The sequence below is a fragment of the Colletotrichum gloeosporioides genome (genome assembly GCF_011800055.1).
Source record: "Colletotrichum gloeosporioides strain Lc1 chromosome Unknown consensus_59, whole genome shotgun sequence".
Lineage (NCBI taxonomy): Eukaryota > Fungi > Ascomycota > Sordariomycetes > Glomerellales > Glomerellaceae > Colletotrichum > Colletotrichum gloeosporioides.
Window position 1 is genome coordinate 229,820 of NW_025544704.1, and position 23,751 is coordinate 253,570.

Consider the following 23,751-nt stretch of genomic DNA (forward strand, 5'->3'; position numbering starts at 1 on the left):
GATGACGCAAAGGATATCACATACCAGACGAGCCAGAGGACCGGAGAGAGAAGGGTGTTTTCATCGGTTTCAGGCAAATTTCTGCCGACAGACTGCCCCAGGCGACCCAGCGGCCAAACACCACCCACAAACATGCACGTATATGACGGCGTTTTGGCTGGATGAGGTCGGACAGCGTTGTCTTGCACCCTACGCCGAGATAGGGTATGCCAGGCCCAGCTTTTTAATATCAACAGTACGTTTTTCGAGAGTGTGATTTACATTTCGTGTCTTCATTGCGCTGGTCATTCGGTTGTGGCAACTCGGGTGTAGGGACAGACCTGGATTAAGACGGTGTACGGGAACGGATTCACTTTTTACTATGGGGGAAGCATCCTGCAGCATTTTTCTGATGTACAGTATGCAATAGAGGCAACTGTTTACGGATGGTTCACTTCATGGGTGCGCGCTTTATGAATGATGTTTGTGAGGCGTGCTGCCACGTCAAATAGAACAGATTGGATGGCAGATGTGACTGGCTGTTGTGTGAGGATCGGGTGACGTCGTGAGGTATTTCTGCCTTTCTTAAAGAGGTTGATAGTGCCTTGAGATGCACACGAAGTTGCAAACCCAAACACAGGTCGCAGATAGACCAGAACAATATTTTTCTAAATTTTTTGTCTCGGATATCTGGAGCTCGTCGCCCGCTCGCGTGTGCAGTGCAGTGACGTGAGCCACTGTTCATCCCGGTTCCTGCCGTCGGGCAGCGGATAGCACAGCGCGGCTGGCAGCTCCCAGTTTTAGCCGAACTTTTCCCTGAGCTTTTTTGTGCCTGGATTCTATCACATCCTCCACCACAACTCCCTCGACATCATCCCCCTCCCAAACCCGCCTCGTCGGCCCATTGCATCCCCTCATGTTGCGAACGTCGATTCGATCCGTGAGGGTGCTCGGCCACAGGCCTGCCGCGGCCGTCATTGGCCGCCAATGGCAGGCCGCCGCTGCCCGCCGGAGGCATTTTGCCGACGACAAGAAGCCCGACCCGACCAAGCCTGCAGTCCTGCCCGCATCAGAGACCATCACCGCTGAGAAGAGCGCCGCTCCCGAGCTCGCCGCCGCCGAGGCCACGATTCCCAAGACTGAGGTCCCTCTCACGCCCCCGACCCCTGCCACCGAGGCCGTCGCGCCTCCCCCTCAGACACCCGCCGCCGCCGCCCCGAAGAAGAAGGGTTTCTTCCGCAGACTGAGGAACCTCGTGCTTACCCTCGCTGTGCTCGGTGCTATCGGTTTTGGTGGTGGTGTCTGGTACTCTCGCGTCAACGACAGCTTCCACGACTTCTTCACCGAGTATGTTCCCTTCGGAGAGCAGGCGGTCCTCTACTTCGAGGAGATGGATTTCCGCAAGCGATTCCCCAACATCTCCAACAAGATCAAGTCGAGAGATACCGGTAGCCAGGTCGCGGTCCCCGCCCAGAGCGGCGCATCCTGGAGGGTAGCCGACAACGGCGAGCCTGCTGGTCGTCAGTCTAGTGCTGTTGACAAGGCCCAGGCTGCCAAGGTCGCCGCTGTCAAGGAGAAGCCCAAGCCCGTCGAGAAGAAGAAGAAGGCCGCCGAGCCCAAGCCTGCGCCTGTCGAGGCCAAGGTTGTCGCGCCCAAGCAGGAGGAGAACGACTTCAAGCCCCCCGAGGTCAACGAGCCTTCCCGTTTCCCCCCGATCCCTCCCATCGACGCTATCAAGATTGAGGACGCGACCGAGCCGGTTGTCCAGGACCTTGTCCGCATGCTGAACGACATCATCACCGTCATCAACGCCGACAAGGCCCACGGCCGCTACTCCCCCACCATCACCAAGGCCAAGAACGAGCTGAGCAAGGTTGGAAGCAAGATCAAGGCTATCAAGAGCTCCGTCGAGGAGAAGGCTGCTGCCGAGGTCCAGGCCAAGGTTGCCGACTTTGACAAGGCCGCCAACGACCTGATTGCCCGCGTCGAAGGCGCCATGGTCGCCCAGGAGGGTGCGTGGAGGAAGGAGTTCGAGGACGAGATGAAGAAGGTCAAGGAGAGCTACGACGCGCGCGCCAAGCTTCTCTTGGAGCGCGAGAAGCAGCTCAACGAGGAACGCCTCAACAACCAGCTCCTCGAGCAGGCTCTTGCCCTGAAGAAGGAGTTCGTCACTGAGGTCGAGAAGCACGTCGAGTCGGAGCGCGAGGGTCGCCTGGGCAAGCTCGAGAAGCTGTCCGACGCCGTCGCCGACCTCGAGAAGCTCACCACCGGATGGAACGAGGTCGTCGACACCAACCTGCGCACCCAGCAGCTGCACGTCGCCGTCGACGCCGTCCGCGCCACCCTGGAGAACGCCACCTCGCCCCGTCCCTTCACCCGTGAGCTCGTCGCCCTGAAGGAGATTGCGGCCGATGACCCGGTCGTCAATGCTGCCATCGCCTCCATCAACCCTTCCGCCTACCAGCGCGGCCTCGCCAACGCCGCCCAGCTTATTGACAGATTCCGCATAGTCGCCAGCGAGGTCCGCAAGGCCTCTTTGCTGCCCGACGAGGCTGGTGTTGCCAGCCACGCGTCGAGCTACCTGCTCAGCAAGGTCATGTTCAAGAAGCAGGGTCTGGCCGACGGCAACGACGTCGAGAGCATCCTGACACGCACGCAGACTCTCTTGGAGGAGGGTAACCTGGACGCCGCTGCCCGTGAGATGAACGGCCTGCAGGGCTGGGCGAAGACGCTGAGCAGAGACTGGCTTGGCGAGGTGAGGAAGACGCTGGAGGTCCAGCAGGCTCTTGATGTGAGATTTTACTTTTCAGCTATGACATTGACACCAGCTAACAGTTCGACAGGTCATTGCGACAGAGGCGCGTCTGCAGAGCCTCAAGGTAGAATAATGGACGGGACACACAAACACTTTTTCTTTTGTGACGCGGTTGGCTCGTGAGGAGACTTAGAGAGCCTAGACCTCTGGTCTGTGTAAGACATAGCCATAGACTTGAATGAAGGCAGTGTATTCTATCAGCTGTACTCTGTAGTATTGTGATGTACGAGTATCTCATCCTAGCCTTAAGCCTATTTGATTACAAGAGAATGCATCACAGAGCCGTTCACAAGACGCTAACACACTCAGTTGGCGAGACTGAATTAGTCGAGTCGTAGAAAAAACAGTCTATCGATAACTCGGTCCAGGAGCCGGTGATCGGAAGTAACGCCGAGCATTGACTTTTTTCATAGGATTGTATATAAGTACCTTTTTCCCTGGCTGACAAGCTTCCAGTTCAAGGGAGCGCGGGAAGTGGGGCAAAAGGTCCAAAACCCCCACCAACGGCATTTGAGAGCTTGCTGCCCCTCCAGACGGGAGCCGAACATGCATCATGTTCCTCGTCGCATCGTGCGCCTTGCCTGGACAACGACGACGACGTTTACCGGCAGGAAACCTACGACAATAGGCCTTTTCGCGAGCACGAGGGGTGCTGTTAGGAATATGGCGGGACGGACGTATAATGTGAGTTTTTGCGCTGTTGAACTCCGAGGTCGGGGAGAGAATACCCCGCGATGGAGGAGGACATATGCAGAGGGATTGGGAGCGATGTGATGAGGATGTTGGAACAGACCGAGCTGACGGGAGATGTCCAGGATGCCGTCGACGCATTGAACACGCTGCAGACGCCCTTCGCCGTCATCGAGGCGCGGCGCAAGGCGGGCGTGCGGCCTGACGAAGCTTCCGTCAGGGAGATGAGGGCGTACCTCGCGCGGATCGGGTATACGGTGCGTATTCCCCTCTTCACATTCCCGGATCGCAAACGGCCAGCTGACACGACCTCATCGCAGACCGCAGACCTCGACAAGCTCAACGTAATCCACGTCGCTGGCACAAAAGGCAAAGGCAGCACCTGCGCCTTCACCGACTCCATCCTCGCCTCGCACCGCGCGCTCTCCCCGTCCGGCGCCCCGCGCAAGGTCGGCCTGCTCATCTCGCCGCACCTCATCGCCGTGCGCGAGCGCATCCGGATCAACGGCGTGCCCATCTCGGAGGCCCTCTTCGCCAAGTACTTCTTCGAGGTCTGGGACCGGCTCGGCAGCAGCACGGCGGACGCAGAAGGCGTGGCGCTCGGGACGCGGCCGATTTACTCGCGCTACCTGACGCTGGTGAGCTTCCACGCGTTCATTGAGGAGGGGGTGGACTGCGCGATTCTGGAGACGGGGATTGGTGGGGAGTACGACGCGACGAATTTGGTGGGACGGCCCGTGGCGACGGGGATTACGACGTTGGGGATCGATCATGTGTTTGCGCTGGGGGACACGGTGGGCAAGATTGCGTGGCATAAGGCGGGGATTATGAAGACGGGGAGCAGGGCGTTTACGGTTGAGCAGGTGGGCGAGGCGCAGGGTGTGCTGGAGGAGCGGGCGGCGGAGAAGGGGGTGCGGTTGGAGGTTGTGAAGGTGGATGAGAGGATGAAGGATGTGCGGATCCGGCCGGATAAGGAGTTTCAGCGGCGGAATGCGAGTTTGGCGGTGCGGCTTGCGGAGAGCGTGCTGGAGAGGCTGGAGGAGGGGTTTAAGCCTGACCCGACGCGGTTGCCGGAGGCGTTTGTGAAGGGGCTGGAGGAGGTTGTGTGGAGGGGCCGGTGCGAGGTGAAGGACGAGGGGAGCGTGGTGTGGTTTGTGGACGGGGCGCATACGACGGATAGTCTGAAGATGGCGGGGCGGTGGTTTGCCGGGGAGACGGAGGGGCGGAGGGGGAGGAGAGTGTTGGTGTTCAACCAGCAGGGCCGGACGGAGGCGATCGACTTTCTGGATGGGGTGTACGAGGCTGTGAAGAGGGATGGGAGGGGGTTTGACGGGGTTGCGTTCTGTACGAATGTGACGTACAAAGAGACGGGGTACAAGCGAGGTGAGTTTGACGTTCGTTTGGATGGAGCGCTTTGCTGACGCGGGACAGATTTCGTGAATCACCAGTACGATAATAAGGCCATCGAGGCCATGACGGTGCAGAAGCAGTTCGCGGAGCGGTGGAGGGAGCTGGACCCGCAGGCTGACGTGCGGGTCATCCCGACCATCGAGGAGGCCCTGGACTACGTCCGGGGGTTGGCGGAGAGCAATCAGGAGGGAGAGAGCGTGCAGGCGTTCGTCACGGGCAGTCTACACCTCGTTGGCGGCGCGCTGCAGATTCTCGAAGGGGCGGATGCTCTTTGAGCACGTTATGTCCGTATGAACAGGCGTTTACGAAGGGGTTTCGGGGGTTCAACATTACAGCGAATTTTAGACTGGATAACCGGACTCAGAAAAGAGAAGGAGGGGGGTCTATATATCATTCCTCGCGGATTCAACTCTAGATTACTTTTTTAAAGGGGGTGCGGATTAATCAAAACTGGCTTTCTGGCTCCAGGAAGCCTATGAAGTTGCCGACCAGGTACATGCTCCCCGTCACGAGGACCTTCGTCGCCTCCTCGTGAGCGGATGCGATCTCGTCCACGGCGGCCTTCATCTCGCCCAGGTCCGCGCACACTGTCGTCTTCGTGCTCGGATACGCCGCCCGCAGCGCCTCAGCACACTTTTGCTGCACCCCCACATCCGCGTCCTCGAGCCTGGCCTTGTCGTTCCGCGTGAAGATCGCGTGCGTGAGCTTCGCCTCCAAATCGACGCCGCACGCCTTCATCTCCGCCAGCAGGCCCAGCAGCAGCTCCGCGGCGTCGCGCTCCTGCTGGTTGAAGACGAGGACGAAGGGCGTGTTCGGGGGTGTGATGAGCGGGGCGATCCAGGCGGCTACCTGCGCGAGGGAGTCGGCGTTGTGCGCGCCGTCGAGGTGGTATGAGACGCGTCCCTTGGGGATGATTTCGTGGCGCCCGCGGAGGGTTGCGTTTCGCAGGCCTGTGGTGATGTCCTCGGGGAGGTTTGTGAGCGAGGTCTTTGGGGCGACGGCGGTGTTTTTGGACTCGAGCACGCGGAGGTGGTGCCGTGCTGCTAGTGCCGCCAGTGCCTGGTTCCTCTTCTGGAACTCGCCGCCGGGGATCTTTGCGTCAGGCACACCTTGCCAGGAAGACACCTCCGCGTCGGGGATCTCGACCAGCGTCGCGCCGGTAGAGGCCGCGCGGTCGCGGAGGACGGCCATGACGCCCGGCTGGGCGTCGAGGGCGCGGGTGAAGGTGGCGACGCCGGGTTTCATGACGCCGGCCTTGTGCCATGCGATCTGCTCCGCGGTCGATCCGAGCATGGCGACGTGGTCGATGCCGAGCTGCGTGATCACAGAGGCCGTGACAGATTCCGGAGGCAGGATGTTGGTGGCGTCGTACTCGCCGCCGATGCCGCACTCGACGACGGCGGTGGAGACGCCCTCGGCGAGGAAGATGCGCAGGGCGAGCAGGGTGAGGTAGCGGAAGTAGAAGGGCTTGGCGCCGGCGTCGATGCCGAGGGAGGGGTCGGCGGGGCCGGCGGAGAGGGTGTCCCAGAGGGCGAAGAAGTGGTGCGCGAAGAGGGGCTGGGGGACGGGGAGGCCGTTGATGGAGATGCGCTCGCGGGGGTGGAGGAGGTGCGGGGAGGTGTATGTGCCGATCTTTGCGGATGAGGGCGAGGAGGCGAGGAGGGCGGAGGAGGTGAGGGTTGTCACGGTGCCTTTGCCCTTTGTGCCGGCGATGTGGATGTAGGAGAGCCGGGAGAGGGTTGAGGGGGGAAGGTCGGCGCGGAGGAGCCAGGCCCGCATCTCGGGGATTGCGAGGGCGTTGGGGTCGGCGGGGGGTTTTGAGGAGGCATCTTTGTCCTTGGGGGCGTTGAAGAGGGCGTGGACTTTGAGGTTCGGGATGAGGGTGTTGAGGTGGTCGAGGGCGTCTTGGTATGTTCGTGAGGCCGACATGGTGGTGAGCGAGCGGTGGGTGAGGGGTTTGACGGGTGAGGAGGAGATGAGCGGTGATGAGACTAAACGTATGAGACGGCTCATTGGGTGTTTACTAGAATATGTCACCGGTCCCGGGGTCGCATGGTGTGTGAGTTGGATTGGTGGTTGAGTTGGGACGATTGAGGCTCAAATTAGGTTGGAGGGGTGAGGTGAAGCTTTGGAGGGGTAAAATGGTGTGTAACATTTGGGACGACGTTACGGCACTTTTAGCGCCCTTTTGGCGCGTTTCCCCACGCGCTTGCGTCTCTCCCTTCTTGCAACATCCATCTTGGTGAGATCAATCATGCCGGATTACAGAACAGCCTCACGAGGTCATCATTACTCGTAAGTGAGCGACAATTAGGAAACAAACTGTTTCCACTGGAGCACCTCCCAGAGATTGACGAAAATCCGTGGAGAATGGCGTCGGAAAGTTACTAACAACTTTGGCAGATTTTCTCCATTGAAGCCCTCCACAGGCTGTGTCTAGACCTCCTACCATCTGGAGATGGCAGCCGGATCCTTTGATCACCATTCAACCCGACCGCCGACCGGTAAAGTCAGTCGGAACATCTCGAAATCTCCGGCCAGGGCGGCGCACCACCGCCGTTGCATCGGCAGGAGCTCGCTTCCAGAACCAAGGACCAAGGACCAAGGAACCCCGCAACTCCGCGACGCAGGGGTGGTGCAATGCAACATTATGAAGACAGACCCCAATCCCTAATGACCCCGTGTTCTGTGTCCTGCAGTCTGCACATCTCACGGAATGACCACCGACAGGGAGCAGCGTTGTGCGAGCAACGGCGCCTCCGCCGCCCTGTTCGTTGAGGCTATTCAGAGTCCGGATCCAGGCTCTTCCGCGCGGCCTCTGCAAGGCCCGTCGCAAGGGAGCCAATCTTGCCCTGTTTGGAGTATATACGTGGCAAATCACCTTCTCCTATCCCCAGCGAAGTTTGTCGAATCCACCTCTTCATATCGAGCAATAGGCATTCTCGCCCAACGTCTAGGCGGCATCGGCTTCAGATCCGGTGAAGACGAAAGGGAGAGAGATCATCATTAGCAAGAGGTCGGGTAGGGCTGCCGTCCCCCTTAAGACGGGATTTCCTTCAATGCCGCCTTTCCCTTGCTGCTATTTACAGCAAGTGCTGTCACCCCTGGTTTGAGGCGTCCAAGGCTGATCCCTCATCCCACGCACACGCCGTCCAAGGATCTGGGCCGGTGAACGGACCTAAGCCCTGTAAGGCACGTTTCCACACATCTCTCTTTTTCTTCTTTCATCTCAACTTTTATGGGCAGAAATAATGCAACGAATAACAGCAGCCGTCAATCCCACGGCATGAAAACACCATCTGTGAAAGTTCACGATGCCGTGGACCCAAGCTCTCGGCGTCTCCTCAAAGCTTGCCCCAGACGCACGGAAATCCCCAGAAATTGACAGAAATCAACTGTGGACCGTTTCCCTCGTCAATTGACAATTGCCAGAGAACATCATCCCAGCGACAATTCCCCCGTTAATCAATCAAACCGCCCGGGCTGCCGGTGGGCGGAACTCGCGGGGAGACGGACAGACGAACAACAAGTGTTGTAAACAAGACTCTCCACGTTGGCAGCAGCGGCGGCGGCGGCCTCGCCGTCGAATTCGTCACCGCTCGCGAGCCCCCAATTTGCTTTCCGGAACATGGGAGGACCCTCCACGGGTTTGATCATCTCGACCAGTCGTCGCGCATTCTCCAGTCTCACATAGATGGCGGTTCATCTGGCAGCAGAGAGCCTGTCCGGGGTGTCACGACTCGCTTGCCTGGGCGACTGACTCGCCGGCCTGTTTTTTTCTGGTGATCTGGAAACCCGCCAAATGGGCTCGGTCTCGCCAAGACCAAACAGTCAAGAATGCGACGGCGCTGTTTCTGTTGGGGGCAGACTGCATGGAAAACGGGAAACTCAATGGCGTGCTGTCTCTTCCCTTGACTCTCTGTCAAACCAAGAAATGCTCTCTTTTGTTTTCAACGCCATAACATAGACATATTATCAAACTGCCCACGCTCGTTGCTACTACTCACGCCTATCACGGACCATTCATTCAACTTCTCTTCGACAAGGGCAGGCGTAGAGCGTCTTGCATTAGGGCGCCGTACACTAACATAACTCGGGACCGAACCACCCACCAAATGGCTCGAACGATCTGGCGACACAGCGCCACGTCCTCACCGTATGGGGACTCACCGACTGCGATGGGGAGGAACTCGGCGGAGGCAGCGCGGCGGGAGACGATCGACCTCGAGGATATAAGCGCACACATCCGGGCCTCGCACGGGGGTGCCGCCGCTCCCACACGGCCGTGGTCGCGGAGGACGGACGGGACGACGGATTTCTACGGCGCACGGCGGAGCATCGACAGCGAGCGGACGGCGGACGACATCAGGGACTGGCCGCGGTACGCCAAGATGGAGAAGGCCGGGTCTGCGTTCCCGTCGCCGCTAGGTACCAGCGTCTCGCAGACGAACTTCCTGCACCCGCCGACGCCGGACGCCATGGACAGCAGCGCCAGCGCGGCCTCGTTCGACCGGAAGCGGGACGAGTTCAACGACACGATACACCTGACGTCCAACGCGCCGCCGGGGGCCGAGGGGAGCAAGGCGGGCAGCAGCTTCCTGTGGTGGACGTGGGCGCTGTGGCTGCTGGGCGCGCTGATGGTGACGCTGACGGGGCTGTACTCGACGGGGTCGGCCAAGGCGCTGATGAAGCAGAGCTTTTTCGTTGCGTCGCCGCAGAACTCGATTCTGCTGCTGCGCGTGCTGACGGAGCTTTGCGCCGTTGTGTTGGCGGCGCTGGTGGTTGTCGTGGTGGAGGATCTGCAGTGGGCTCTGGCCTCGAGGCCTGGGGGCGTGAGCCTGTTGCACTTTGTCGGATTGGATTCCGGGACGGGGGTGTGGGGGCTGTTGAGGCTTTTGGCCACGGCGGATTGGAAGGAGAAGTACTCGAGTCTGTTTCGGTGAGTATTGATGGTGCTTGACTGAAGAGATGGCGTGCTGACATCGGACAGGTTATTGGTTATTTGCTCGATTCCCCTGCCCGGTATCATTCTCATGGGTAAGCCATATCCTCAGATGTATTCCATGACATGAACTCGTGCTGACATCTTGTCCAGGTGCCATCTCCATCGAAATGGTCACATTCCCCGAGAAGACGTACCCAGTATCTGCCGGCATCGGCCCTTTTAATGCTTCTAATGTCTATCATGTCCGAAACTCGACGGCGACCGCTTTGCTGGTGCAGATGGGCAGTCCCGCCTGGTCCGACCGAGACTCCTTCTCTCTGGACCCCCTGACCAAGGGCGTCGGGAAGTGCACGGGGCCGGACGGCAACTGGGCTCCCTGTGATGAATCGCATCTCCTCACTGGCGGCGTCGTCGCCATTGCTCCGCAAACAGACGACCTGAAGCAGCTCCCGGGGTCTGCATCCTACGTTGTTCCCAAGACGAGAGTCGTCCAGCTCGAGTACGGAAAGGTGCCGGATCTCGAGAACCTCCGCAAGACCGGCAAGTGCTTCCTTCTCGGAGCCGCCAGCGCCGCGTCTTACTGGTGTGCCAAGACCGGCGATAACAACGCACTCCTTTTCGGTAAGAAAGCCATCCCACTGGCATATCGCAAGAATGCTAACATCTTACCCCAGGCTCCGCATACTGCCCAATCTCCATGCAGGCCACGAGCTCCTGCATCAACGACACAACCTGGACCAGCAAACTCGAAATCTCCTCCTCCCTCTTCGTCTACTCGCGCCTCGCCACCATCACCTACGACCGCGGCAACTTCTCCATCCTCGCCGTGACCGACATGACGCCCGCGAAGCAGGACATCATCACCCTCGACGACTACATGCTCTCCCTCTCCGCCGTCGTGCCCGGCTTCAACGCGACGAGCAGCCAGGACGCCACCAAGGGCGACAACTCGGCCCTCGCCATCTACGCCGTCACCGCGCTGCCCATCAACGACTCCGAGGTCGCCAAGAAGCAGTCCCTCAAGGCCATCCGCAAGGCCATGTCCGTGCCCTTCCACTACTTCCACTCAAACTATTTCTCCAACGGGCCCTCCATCTGGGAGCTGACCGGCCCGCGCGAGGGCCTGCCCGCGGACATGTACACCGACCTCTCCATCTCCGTGCTCAGCCATCAGGTCGTCGCGGGGAAGGTCAGCAGGGTGCTCTTCGTGCTCGTCAGCAGCACGATTCTGTGTCTGTCGGCGGCGATCATCGTCGCGACGTCGCGGGTGTGCGAGAAGAGGCCGGAGCGGTGCGGGTACCCGACGCTCGACTTTGCGGCGGTGTGCGCCGTCCGGGGAATGCAGCCGGCGCCGGCGGGGTGGGACCAGGAGAGGCAGGACGGGACGGGCGGCCCCGGTGCTGGTCCCGGAGGTCCCGGTGGCGGCGGACACACGCTGCACAAGAGCCTCACGCAGCTGGGGCAGAAGCCGAAGCCGTTTGACGTTGCGAAGAATATCAAGAACGACCGCGTAATAATCAGCTGAACGCACCAAAGGAAGAGAGATACCAATTAGAATTTAGACTTAGAATTAAAGAGTAATGAATTATGAGTTAATACCCACCAACTAAACAGAGTTCTGGTATCCTTGAGCATCAAAGAAGTGGCAGCAGCGACACCGGAGAGCCGCAAACTGTAACTGGCAAAGCGGCAGATCCGATCCGATCCCGACTGGACAATCACGGCGTCAAGGGTGAGGCATCGAATGCGGGGGGCAACGTGGACGCGCGGGGAAGCCCCTTGCTTCCCGCTGCAAAGCGTCCGGTTCCTCGTTGGGTTCGCTGCGTCAGCCGTCCGATCTATGTATGCTGCTTCTCTCCTGTGCATGTATCATGTATTAGTCCCGTCGCATCAGTGTCGTAAATACGACGGCAATGAGCACGTCTTCTGAGGGAATGCTGCTGTGATTACCAATCCATTGCCGGATTCTAGCTAGTGCCTGATTAACGCGCCCTGAAGTGACAAGAGCGAGAGCTTCACCGACTTGTCAACTCGGACAGCGAGCTTTCTAGTCGTCGTGCTGATTACTGCATGGAACGAATTAGGCAGGTCATGTGAAGTCCCGTCCGGTCAAGACTAGAGGAAGAGGCGCCTGCTGACAGCCTCCGAATCCAAGCTCAAGGAGGTGCGGCTTTGCAGGCCCGAGGATGTTCTGCTAACTCCGATGAACGTTCCGATTAGCTCTTGAGAACTGTGTATGTGTCATTCAACAGCTGCTGTGCTGCAAAATTCGTCGGAAACATGAGCAAACTTTCCCAGTCAAGCATTCTCTGTTTAGTTTTCGCCGATTCGGCAGCGCGGCAGTGCGGCAAGCAACGCCAATATTGACGTCCACCACCGGCCCAGACTCCCCGGTGGTCTTAGCCGGTTCGAGCAAGATGTTGCTCCATCCCACTTTCCCCGATTTCCTCGCTTCTCGCTTCGCGGCCACATGGGGACCGGGGGTTGGAGTGGTTCACGTTGGAGCGGATGTGGAGGTGCTGGTCATCGACTAGGTAATGAAATTTGCCCGTTTCGCCATCGCTTTTTTTCTTTCTTTTCGCGACGGTGACGGGTCGGCCTCGTGACTATTCCTTTTCGTACTCACGCGCTTGCGTATTGGTTTTGATCACACTCGCTGCTGTGACTTATTCATCGCAGTTCGCTCTTTAAAGAAGTACAAAGTGTCTCATCGCAAGATCTACTGGGTCTCATCTCCTGTTACCGCTCAGAATCTGGAAGGCGACTTGATGATTCATCAGACTGAGAACGTCTTCGCTCGCACATCAAATTATAACGCTTGACACCCAACGCGCAAACAACCCCGGAAATCGTGACCCGAGCCATCACCACACAACCCTCAGATGACAGCAAACCACCACCTCCACGACGACGAGAAAGTCGACGACGTCGAGCGCGCCGCAGGCACAACGACAAGCAGCTCCGACTCCATCAGCAGCAACAATGAGGTGACCGCAAACCCACCCGCCTCCGCCGCCAAGGCCGAGGCCTCAACACCGGAGACGGGTCCCACCGCCGGCGAGACAAAGCAAGACGTAGCTCCGGAAGCCGCCACCACCACCGCAGCTGACGCCGACGCCGACGCCCCGGAAGCCGGACGCACCAAGCTCGAGACGACGCTCATCGTGCTGTCCCTGTGCGCGGCGCTCTTCCTCGCCGCGCTGGACGTGACCATCATCACCACGGCCGTGCCGACCATCGCGCAGGAGTTCAACAGCAACATCGGCTACATCTGGATCGGCTCCGCGTACCTGCTCGCCAACGCCGCCTTCGTGCCGACCTGGGGCAAGATCTCGGACATCTGGGGCCGCAAGCCCGTGCTGCTGTCCGCCGTCGGCGTGTTCTGGGTCGGCTCGCTGCTCTGCGGGCTGGCGGTGGACATGGCGATGCTGATTGCCGCGCGCGCGATCCAGGGCATCGGCGGCGGGGGCATCATTGTGCTGGTGAATATTTGTATTAGTGACTTGTTCTCGATGAGGCAGCGCGGGGTGTATTTCGGCGTCATGGGCATGGTGTGGGCTGTTGCGTCGGCCGTGGGACCTGTTATTGGGGGTGTGTTTACGAGCCAGGTTACGTGGCGGTGGTGTAAGTTTTTTCTTTCTTTTTCACCTGTTGTAATGAGATGTAATGCTGACTACGAGCACAGGCTTCTACATCAACCTCCCCATCTCTGGCGTCGGCATCATCATCCTCTTCTTCGTGCTCAAGCTGCACAACCCGCGGACGCCCGTCGTCAAGGGGCTCAAGGCAATCGACTGGATCGGCACGGTCACAATCATCGGCGGCACCATCATGTTCCTCTTCGGCCTCGAGTTCGGCGGCGTCACCTACCCCTGGAGCTCGCCGACCGTCATCTGCCTCATCGTCTTCGGCGTCCTCACCATCGGCCTCTTCACCGTCAACGAGTGGAAGTACGCCCGCTACCCCGTCATCCCGATGCACCTCTTCAGCGACTGGTCCAACCTCGCCGCCTTCGCCACCTCCTTCTGCCACGCCTTCGCCTTCATCTCCGGCTCCTACTGGCTGCCGCTCTACTTCCAGGGCGTCCAGGGCGTCTCCTCGCTGCTCTCGGGCGTCTACCTGCTCCCCTACGTCCTTTCGCTCTCGCTCATGTCCGCGCTCGCGGGCTACGTCATCCGCAAGACGGGCAACTACCTCTACCTCATCATCGCGGGCATGGCCGTCGCGACGCTCGGGTTCGGGCTCTTCCACGACCTGCCGCTGCAGCGCAACTTCACCAAGATCGTGCTGTACCAGATCGTCGCGGGGCTCGGCATCGGGCCGAACTTCCAGTCGCCGCTGATCGCCGTGCAGACGTCCGTCGAGCCGCGCGACATCGCGGCCGCGACGTCGACGTTCGGCTTCATCCGCCAGATGGCGACGTCCATCTCCGTCGTGATCGGCGGCGTGGTGTTCAACAACGAGATGCAGAAGCAGCACCCGCGCCTGCTGGCGGAGCTGGGCCCGGAGCTGGCGGCGCTGCTGTCCGGGTCGAGCGCGGCGTCGAGTGTGGGCGTCGTGGCGGGGCTGCAGGGCGAGCAGGGCCAGATTGCGCGGGGCGCGTATTTGAATAGTTTGCGGACGATGTACATTGTGTATGTCGCGTTTGCGGGGCTGGGGCTGGTGATGAGTTTGTTCATACGGCAGAAGCAGCTGAGCAAGAAGCACACGGAGCACCGGACGGGTTTGAAGACGTTGAGGAGCCGGACAGGGAAGTAGGGTGGTGTGCATACATGCATAGTGCATCATGGCAAGGCGTTCAACGGGCATGGAGCGGATACCAAAACTTTGGATTCATTATCTCTTTCTCAATTCAACTTGAGTTCTCTCAGACAGTGGCTCTTTTCGTATGTTGCACATGTGACCTGACCGGGTATATGAGATATTCAGAGAGGCTCAACCGCGCTGGATTCAGGCTAAATGGCGGTTGATGTCTCCTCCACGTGGGACAAATTCAATGGGTAACATTAGGTGTAGACGCGCAATGAGAAAAGATACTATTGATACTCAAAGTGCTTTCCGCTCATCCGGAAGACGGGGAAGGTCGCATTGAGAAGTGAGTGTGTGGCAGAATCCGGTAGTAGGCCGGTCGTGATGTCCGAGATGGGAACCAATATGGCCTAGACTAGGCCAGTTCTTTGGTACTGAGGCGCTTCTGGGTTGTCGAAGGCCTTTTTGGCATGCAAAGAAAGTTTGCGCAACGAGTCCTTCGGAACCCATCTCATCTTATATTTGCGCTCGTTCAACGTGAGTGATAGCAGCGATGGTATTGCGACCGCAGCCTTTATTGGCGGAATCGCACGGCCCCACTCACGGAGAATACTTCCGGTTCAGGGACGGATGTCTAGTATATCGTCCGTGATCTCTCTTTTTGACGAGAAACAGTTCTCAAAGTGACATCAATTCTTCAAAAACTGATGTTCTTGCTGAACTCCTAATGCCAAGTTATAAAAACGCATCATCAGGGTTGAAAGGCGGTCACCCACCTCTCAGACCTAAGAGGGATGACCCAAAGCCACGCCCGTAGCTCCGAGCAGAAGGTCGCATCGTGACCCGGAGGGGTCCCGGAATCTCGCATGCAGGAGGGGTCGCAGCCACTAGCTGAACATCCACCGGAGCCATCACATCCGCTGCCTCATTCGCGATCTTGACGGAGGCAACAGGGTATAAGACGGACGCTATCTTCTCAAAACCAACATGATGGAAGACCGGTGTTTGCAGGCAGCTCAACCCAACATCAGGCCAGACTGACCACCGCCAAAATGCGTCTCCTCAATGTCCTAACCGCCGCTCTCAGCGGCACACTCGCCGCCGCCGCATCCCTCCAACAGGTAACCAGCTTCGGCGCCAACCCGTCGGGAGCAAAGATGTACATCTACGTGCCCGATAAGGTAGCTGCGAGCCCGCCAATCATCGTCGCCATCCATTACTGTTCCGGGACTGCGAGCGCGTACTACTCCAACACGCCGTACAAGTCATACGCGGATCAGTACGGCTTGATTGTCATTTACCCAGAGTCGCCGTACAGCGGCACCTGCTGGGACGTGAGCTCAACGGCTTCGTTGACGCACAACGGGGGCGGAAACAGTAATGCCATCGCTAATATGGTGACGTATACTCTGAACCAATACAACGGCGACAAGAGCAAGGTCTTCGTGACGGGCACCTCCTCTGGAGCTATGATGACGGTATGAGACCCTCCTAAAAGACGACAAAAATCGCCCTCTTAAAACTTCACCTTTTGCCCGGAACAAGCTTCACTAACAGCAACGAAGAACGTCATGGCAGCAACCTACCCCGAGCTCTTCGCCGCAGGCATAGCCTACTCAGGCGTCCCCGCCGGGTGCTTCTACACCGGCACCGTCAACGGCTGGAACTCGACCTGCAGCCAGGGCCAGTCCATCTCGACGCAGGCCGTGTGGGCGCAGACGGCGCTCAACATGTACCCGGGCTACTCGGGCGCGCGGCCCCGGATGCAGATCTACCACGGCAGCGCCGACACCACGCTGTACCCGCAGAACTGGAACGAGACGATCAAGCAGTGGACCGGGGTGTTCGGGTACAGCCTGACGCCGCAGCAGACGCTGCCCGGGACGCCGAGCGGGCAGTACACCAAGTACATCTACGGGCCCAATTTGCAGGGCATATATGGGGCTGGGGTCGGGCACAGCGTGCCTGTCATGGGCTCGGAGGATCTGAAGTGGTTCGGGATTACGGTGAGTCTTCTCTCGTGTTGTTCTTGTTGATGTGATATTGATCGTTTGACAGGGCGGCTCCGGAACGACGACGACCGCAGCGGCGCCACCTGCGGCGACAACAACGGCGGCACCGCCGAGCGGGGGCGGGGGCTGCACGGCGAACCGGTGGGATCAGTGCGGCGGGAGCGGGTTCAGCGGGTGCACTGTCTGCGCGTCCCCGTACACTTGCACCAAGGCCAATGATTGGTATTCTCAATGCTTGTGAAGGTTGTGTGGGTATAGCAGCAGTGATGGGTGACTTATGTGGTTGAAGAGAGTTTTGTACATACTTTACTCTTCAACGTCTCTTCTTGCTTGACTGCTGAAATCAGACGAACTGACCAAGCATAATCTTCAACTCGATTGAGTACCTATCCAACTCGACTGAGTTCCTTTCTCTGAACAACACTTTACTTCTGATAGCTCATTATCCCTGTGCCTCAAGTAGAAACGTCACCATGAGATTCGAGAATGGTCAAAATCCCCGGCCAACAAAACTTGTTGGTTAAGGATTCGCGATGGATGAGCGTTCCGTATTTCCGTATTCCCGTTCCGTAGTTCCGAGCAATCACAGCCCAGCTAGCGACCGGGGTCAATTACACCCACCGGAACGTGAACCGAAGCGCTCGGAAACGCCAATCCTCATAAACCAGCTCAAGCTTACCCTTACGAATCATCCAAAGCCGCGGGTTTCTTCCAGTCTGGATGGATGATGACGGTAGCCGCGCGCGCCGTTGCAAGCCAAACCCTCCGGGCCGATCGCCACTCATGCTCTTTCAGCATCCGAACCCGTCCCGGTTCGTAATCCGGAGGCAATCATTCTCCCCCACCAACCGACCTCGGACCCGAACAGCAGAGCAAGGGCGATAGGCGATAAGCAAGCCACTGGCACGTTCATTGCTGAGCAAACCACAATCACCGACACCAGGTGCCGTCAACGTGGAGCCGGCGTCAGCTTGTCAGTGTCTTGTCTTGACTCAGGTCCCAGCTTGGCCGCTTCCGACCTAGATGGGATGGCGTCTTCTTAGTCTTTCCCCCCAAGCGCGCGCGGGGTTTCTGCTGCGCAAGCCTGCGCAGCTCTTTGGCGGCTTTTCTGGAGCTTCTTAGTGCTCGGAACTAGACCGGCCCAGCCCGTCTGTTTGGCGTCCCCTACCGCTGGGACTTGTAGCAATTCAGCCCTGCGCATGCTTGAAGGAGGGGAAGCTCAGATAGAGCCGGCTGCATCTGAGTGGTCTCGAACATCCGCGTGACCTTGCTCTGTAATAGGAAGTTACTGGTGTCCGTGTCTCTGAGGAAAGGGTGTTCTTCGCGGGCGCCAAGTGAGTTCATGGCTGCTTCCGGGCTGTCGGCGGAGGGTCGGTTCTCAGGCTCTCTGTTTCTTGTTGCTTCCCCGTTGTAGACATTCGAGAAGCCCTGATTCCTCCATGCTCAATGTGAATCATCAGGGTTCTCGGGCGTTCTGGAAGAGGTAAAAAGTCGGCGAGTCTCATGGCATCGGTGAGGCCTTGAAATCTGGGACCATTGGCATCATCGCATTCGATCCTGTTCGACACCGAGTCAATGGAAGAGCCACATCAGATTAGATCTCGCAGGCGGCATTCCCAAAGGAGAAAAAATATCCAGACAGGGGGATCCATAAAAAAACAGAGAAGCTGTCACTCAGTAAGCAAGCACGGACTGGAATGCAGAATGTGAGTCTTCCTTGGTCCCAGTTGATGCGCCGTCCGACTCGCGGGTCGCACACCGGTTGGACGGACGGCGTTTAGGAGTTTAGTTGTTCTTAGTCTTGGCCCGTCGGCGTTGGCAGCTTTCAATGTTCAAACCACAGAGAGAGAGACATTGAAAATGGAGGCAGCTTTTCATCAAGGTCTTCCTGGGAGAACCCCCCACCATCACATCAAAACGGATCCATCCCGGGACCCCCCTGGGCCATGCAAAATCGATTCGACCCTTACAAATTTGTGAGAAAAAACGGACCAATCCCACGTGTAATTCCGGACGAGGGAGACCGGGCCCCGGGTGGCTCTGGGTCTCGCCGGTTTTAGGGGCGATTCCCTTTTTGCTCTTCTTTCTCTTTCAGTCCCCATCTTTGCCTGGCTCTTGAACGACTTAGCGTCTCTGCTTCGGTATGGCGAATTTGAAAGGTCCCGCTCGTATCTGCCGTCGCCGCCTTCACCACGGGTAGATCATTCTTTACTTCAACTCACCCTCTTCCCACCCCCTCGGAGCTGGTGCCGCCTGATTTCCTCTCTCTGAGGACTCAGAAGCTTTGCACCAGACAACGACGACAAGATGTCTTCTCTTTCGGCGTCCGAGAAGCACCAGCAACCGCGCAAGAGCGCCGACTCGTTCTCCGGAGACAGGACCGCGACGGCGACCCCTGATGTCAACATGACGAAAGAAGACAAGCCGACCCCGGACGACTCGAGCGCTTCACCAGACCAATCGAGCCGCGATGGATCCGACGACAACGGCGACGGCCTCGCGCCGACGCAGACCAATGCCTCCGAGGTCTGGCCCGCGACAACGATGTCGTTCCCCCGTGAAGCGCTCTTTGTAGCTATCTGCTGCATGGCGCAGTTCTGCACCCGTGAGTCTCCCTCGTAGCTACTTAACAACGGCTCTTCTATATCATGTAAGATGAACATGATTGACTGAGACAAACATCCAGAGGCCGCATACATGGAGACCCTCGTCCTCCTGCACGTAATCGGCGGCTCCTTCCACGTCGACAACCCAGCCCGTCTCGCGTGGCTCGTCGCCGGCTACTCCCTCACCGTCGGCACCTTCATCCTCTTCTCCGGCCGCCTCGGCGACGCCTTCGGCTACAAGCGCATGCTCATCATCGGCTTCTCCTGGTTCTCCGTCTGGTCCCTCATCGCCGGCCTCAGCGTCTACTCCAACTTCACCCTCGCCGTCTTCTCCCGCGTGCTGCAGGGCATCGGCCCGGCCATCTGCCTGCCCAACGCCCTCGCCCTCTTCGGCGCCGCCTACCCGCCCGGCCACCGCAAGGCAATGGTCTTCTCCTTCTTCGGCGCCGTCGCGCCCATGGGCGGCGTCTGCGGCGCCGCCATCGCCTCCGTGCTCGAGCTCGAGTGGTGGCCGTGGGCGCTGTGGGCGCTCTCCATCTGGCTCGCCATCCTCGCCGTCGCCGGTTTCTTCATCATCCCCGAGCCGCAGCGCAAGATGGGCCCGCCGCGCGGCCTGAAGGAGATGATGGTCGAGCTCGACATTCACGGCGCCGTCACCGGCATCGTCGCCCTGGTGCTCTTCAACTTTGCGTGGAACCAGGCGCCCATTGTCGGGTGGAAGACGCCCGAGGTCCTGGTGCCCCTCATCCTGGGTCTCATCCTGTTCGGCGTCTTCGCGGCGATCGAGTTCAAGTACGCCGAGAAGCCGCTACTGCCGTTCGACGCGGTCAACGCAGACGTCGCGTTCGTGCTGGCGGCTGTCGTGTGCGGATGGGCGACCTTCGGTGTGTGGACGCTGTACTTGGTGCAGATCCTGCAGGAGATCCGGACGCTGTCGCCGTTGTTGACCTGCGCGTGGTTCTCGCCCGTTGTGGTCACCGGTGGTATCGCGGCTGTGATCACTGGCAAGCTCCTCGGCCCTCTCAAGGTCCGTCCTGCGGTAGTCATGACCATGGCCCTGGTTGCGTTCACCACCGGTATCATCCTCACGGCGACGGCCCCCGAGAACCAGATCTACTGGGCGCAGATCTTCGTGTCCATGCTCATCATGCCTTTCGGCATGGACATGAGTTTCCCCGCTGCGACGCTCATCTTGTCCAACGCTGTGAAGCGGGAGCACCAGGGCATCGGTGCCAGTTTAGTCAACACCGTCGTCAACTACGGCATCGCATTGGGCGTTGGCTTCGCGGGCACTGTGGAGGTCCACGTCAACCGCGGCGCGCAGACGACGGAGGACAAGTTTGTCGGCTTCAGGGGCGCGATGTACATGGGCATCGGCCTGGCTGGCCTGGGACTGTGTGTTTCGTTGACCTTCTTGGCGAGGGAATGGAGGCATAGCAAGGCTGGGAAGGTTGTGAGCGAGGAGAAGGCCGAGGCGCCCAAGTCGTGATGGGGATTAGCATAATAGAATTACATGTAGAAACGCATTGCTCAGCGCCGCGATAGATATCCATGATTTTTAAATAGACATAGAAGTTCTCGAAGAGACTCTTGTTCAGACCAATCTTCACTGGGAACACGCATTCTAGTGATGCTGCCCAGCCTGCCGGTTACTGCCCAGGGGTCACGCTCACAATTTCGAAACTTCGCAGAGCTATACATGACTTGGAGGCCACCTCGGCCGGGGAACAGCAAGACCCAATACGTGAGAAAATGGAAGAGACATTGATGAGGAACGATGCAGCACGTTGATTGGGACTCCAAGAAGATGTTTTATTAGGGGCTGGTTTCAAGCTATCTCAGTCTCGGTTTGTATGAAATCAAAACAAGAGATCGAATCACGGAAATAATTGCAGCCTATACAAAAGAAATCCTGCAGTGAACATACAAGTGTCTGCTCCACCGCAGCGTTCCTAGACAAAGGCATGGCCAAATACTGCCCAAATATTGCCTGGTTGTGGTCAGATGTCCAGTCTTCAGAAAAGATCGCAGCCATCCTTCAAAGACTTCCGATAAACTTCTCTCCGAGCTTGGATCGATTGGCCAATGCCCGCGAGATCTGATCTTCAGGCTTGACGTAGTATTCTAGAAGGGGAGAGTCATCCTTTCTCATCTTGTGCAGCAATGTCGGCGCCCACTTGTACGTGTACTTTCCCTCCCGGTACGCTCCTTTCTTTGCCTCCGGTTGGAAGTCTTTGAGAGCACCTGGTTTGTACTTATCATCGTGTTCCATGCGATATCTCACAGCCGGATGTATCCGCTCATTGGTCACCCCGACATCGTTCTGATGACCGTGGGATTTCTTATATCTGCCTGGACTCCTATCTTTCAAGAAGAAGCGCAAGAGCCAGCCAAAGACCAGGCCCATGAAGAAGTCGGTAATGATGTTCCCCTTGATAGTGGATCTACCCCAAATGATGGGTCCCAAGGCCCATTCGTGGTTGTTTTCGCCGGTATTGACCACTCCGAAGTGTGCAAGTACCTTGCGGACGAGTTGAATTGCTGAGTTGAGGGAGATACCCTGAAGCTGGTTGGAAAACTCCACAAGCTTCCTTCGCGATTCGATCTCGCGATCTGCGAGCGTTGACAAAACTCTGCCATCTGCCTCTATCTTTTCGTCATCGAGGTCGAGGAAAGGGCTGACTTGGTCGCACATCCAAGCGAAGGAAACAAGTGCCAGTTCTGCCAAGGTCAGTCAGCCGTCTCTTTCTGCGAGACTGGGGATGCTTACGTTCGCAGTCAAATGGTAACCCATTCAGAATGCCAGGGTTGCCGCCTCCAATGTTGGTGTGGCTGCCAGGGAACCAAACTTGTTGAAGGTCAGGCGGCAGGTCCAGCGGCTGGTTCTTATCGTTCTTCTGCCGGAGCTTCTGGTCAAGTTCCTCCCTGATATTCTTCGGGAGGTTTTTCTCCTGCAATCTCTGCTGGATTTCCTGCTCAGAAAGCGCTTGCAACTGATCGAACATCTCGCGCTCTATCAAGGCTTTCCAAGCTTTTTGAATTCTACCTTCTTCGGCCTGGTCGTCTATGAGTTGCCTTAGCTTCTTCGCAAGGTCTTCCCTGGCTGTCTGGCTGGGTTTAAGCTTTTGATCATCTGCAGGAAGACGCCAGAGAGTTGGAGTGAAAGCCGTCTTGTGATCGTCCAGAGCAAGAGCATGGAATGCATGCCTGATATCTGCATATTGAACAAATGAGATTAGTGTTGACCCTCCAGGCGAGTGCTGTTAATGACTTACACCTGCTCAAGGAAGGATTGTGAAATCCATATTCCTCAATGCCAAGCCATCGATAGCGCCTGGCGATCTCGTTGCTCAGTTTCTGAGTAATGCCCATATACGGGATTCCCAAAGCGCCAACGGTGTCGAAGACGCCAACAACTTGGACGATTCTGGTATACTCAGCAGGCAGGGCATGCGGCACCTGACTCCAGTTGTCGTCCGCTCCACTAGCCTGCAAAACCTGCGGCTTCTCAACGCCCATGATCCAGTTTCGGTACGCGTCAGACTGTCGGAACTTGAAGCTATCGTTGTCGTCGTGTTGTCGGTAGATACGGTAGAGCTCCGGGAAATCGTCCAGTTCCTGGGGCGTGACAATGCCAATGTCCGTGATGAGGCCGGCTACTGCGCGAGCCGTGTAAGCTCCTCGGGAGAATCCGAAACAGAAAATCTCGTCGTGAGGAGAGTAATTCATGACGATGAATGAATAGGCCTTAATGACGTCGCAGGCAAGCCCGTCGCCGAAGGTGGCCTGGCGCGCTTTCTCGACGATGTTGACGCCGTCACCGGTGCCTATGCCCGAGCTATAGTAGACAATCTGCGGGCATGTCTCGTCGTCGGGAGAGTCGCTGCCTCCATTTCTGTTCACTTTCCCGGTTTGAGCGATGGAGCGTGCTAGCCGTGTCACATTGGAAGGGACATTCTTCCGAATCGTGGCTGAAGTTTGCCAGGTGCCATCGCAGCAGATGATAATTCGCTTGTGAGTAATCCCTTTGCGCTTGGCAGCGTCAACAGGGTCTGCTGCAACCTGATTCTTGTCCAAAGTTTCGACGTCGGCGGCTGGCGCTGTGAGCTTCGAACCCAACACTTTGCTGCGAACGAAGTCTCGACAATCTTTTCTCAGGCCCTGAGCACGAGCAACGAAAGGCAAGTCAGAGATCCCCATTATGGTCAGAAGGTAGAAGATGAAACTTGAAATGGTTGAATACAGAACTATGGTGGCCCGTCGATGATTCATCCGCTGGCCGCGGAATAACGACAGCCTATATATTGGGATCGGTTTCTCTATAGCTTCTTCGGGGACGGGCCGTCGGGAGCCTCCGCTGTGGGGCATCGTTCTTGTTGTTGTTGTCTCAGTGTCAAGTGCCAGTCTGCTACGGATCGAATTCTTAACTCAGGTGAGGCTGAGAGGGGTCGTGAAGCTGTCTCGGAGCATGTGAATGCGCCAAATCCTGATATTTTTGCTACGAACCAGCGAGAAATATGTTATGTTGTGATTACACCCGCTCGT

At 58.0% G+C, this 23,751-nt stretch overlaps 6 protein-coding genes across 6 annotated transcripts; 4 read left to right on the top strand and 2 right to left on the bottom strand.

Moving 5' to 3' along the window:
* Position 1: 1 nt before the first annotated feature.
* GCG54_00000227 (MICOS complex subunit MIC60) lies at positions 2–5,169 on the top strand (the record flags this gene model as incomplete). Its single annotated transcript, XM_045400368.1, has 6 exons — positions 2–54; positions 940–2,770; positions 2,823–2,858; positions 3,610–3,741; positions 3,805–4,867; positions 4,916–5,169. 6 exons carry the CDS (start codon positions 2–4, stop codon positions 5,167–5,169), a joined length of 3,369 nt encoding a protein of 1,122 aa, XP_045262019.1.
* A 3,840-nt stretch (positions 5,170–9,009) lies between these two features.
* Positions 9,010–14,597, top strand: GCG54_00000228 (MFS-type transporter; the record flags this gene model as incomplete). Its single annotated transcript, XM_045400369.1, has 7 exons — positions 9,010–9,833; positions 9,885–9,931; positions 9,990–10,460; positions 10,514–11,349; positions 11,472–11,681; positions 12,722–13,430; positions 13,525–14,597. The coding sequence occupies 7 exons, from the start codon at positions 9,010–9,012 to the stop codon at positions 14,595–14,597; spliced, it is 4,170 nt and encodes a 1,389-aa protein (XP_045262020.1).
* Positions 14,598–15,640: 1,043 nt separating this feature from the next.
* On the top strand, positions 15,641–16,841 carry GCG54_00000229 (putative acetylxylan esterase A; the record flags this gene model as incomplete). The annotated part of the gene is made up of 3 exons (XM_045400370.1): positions 15,641–16,066; positions 16,154–16,594; positions 16,647–16,841. 3 exons carry the CDS (start codon positions 15,641–15,643, stop codon positions 16,839–16,841), a joined length of 1,062 nt encoding a protein of 353 aa, XP_045262021.1.
* Positions 16,842–17,764: 923 nt separating this feature from the next.
* On the bottom strand, positions 17,765–18,105 carry GCG54_00000230 (uncharacterized protein; the record flags this gene model as incomplete). Its single annotated transcript, XM_045400371.1, has 2 exons — positions 17,765–17,987; positions 18,017–18,105. The coding sequence occupies 2 exons, from the start codon at positions 18,103–18,105 to the stop codon at positions 17,765–17,767; spliced, it is 312 nt and encodes a 103-aa protein (XP_045262022.1).
* An 802-nt stretch (positions 18,106–18,907) lies between these two features.
* On the top strand, positions 18,908–20,695 carry GCG54_00000231 (Drug resistance protein; the record flags this gene model as incomplete). The annotated part of the gene is made up of 2 exons (XM_045400372.1): positions 18,908–19,205; positions 19,287–20,695. The coding sequence occupies 2 exons, from the start codon at positions 18,908–18,910 to the stop codon at positions 20,693–20,695; spliced, it is 1,707 nt and encodes a 568-aa protein (XP_045262023.1).
* A 549-nt stretch (positions 20,696–21,244) lies between these two features.
* GCG54_00000232 (uncharacterized protein) lies at positions 21,245–23,406 on the bottom strand (the record flags this gene model as incomplete). Its single annotated transcript, XM_045400373.1, has 3 exons — positions 21,245–21,927; positions 21,977–22,420; positions 22,482–23,406. The coding sequence occupies 3 exons, from the start codon at positions 23,404–23,406 to the stop codon at positions 21,245–21,247; spliced, it is 2,052 nt and encodes a 683-aa protein (XP_045262024.1).
* Between the last annotated feature and the right edge of the window lie 345 nt (positions 23,407–23,751).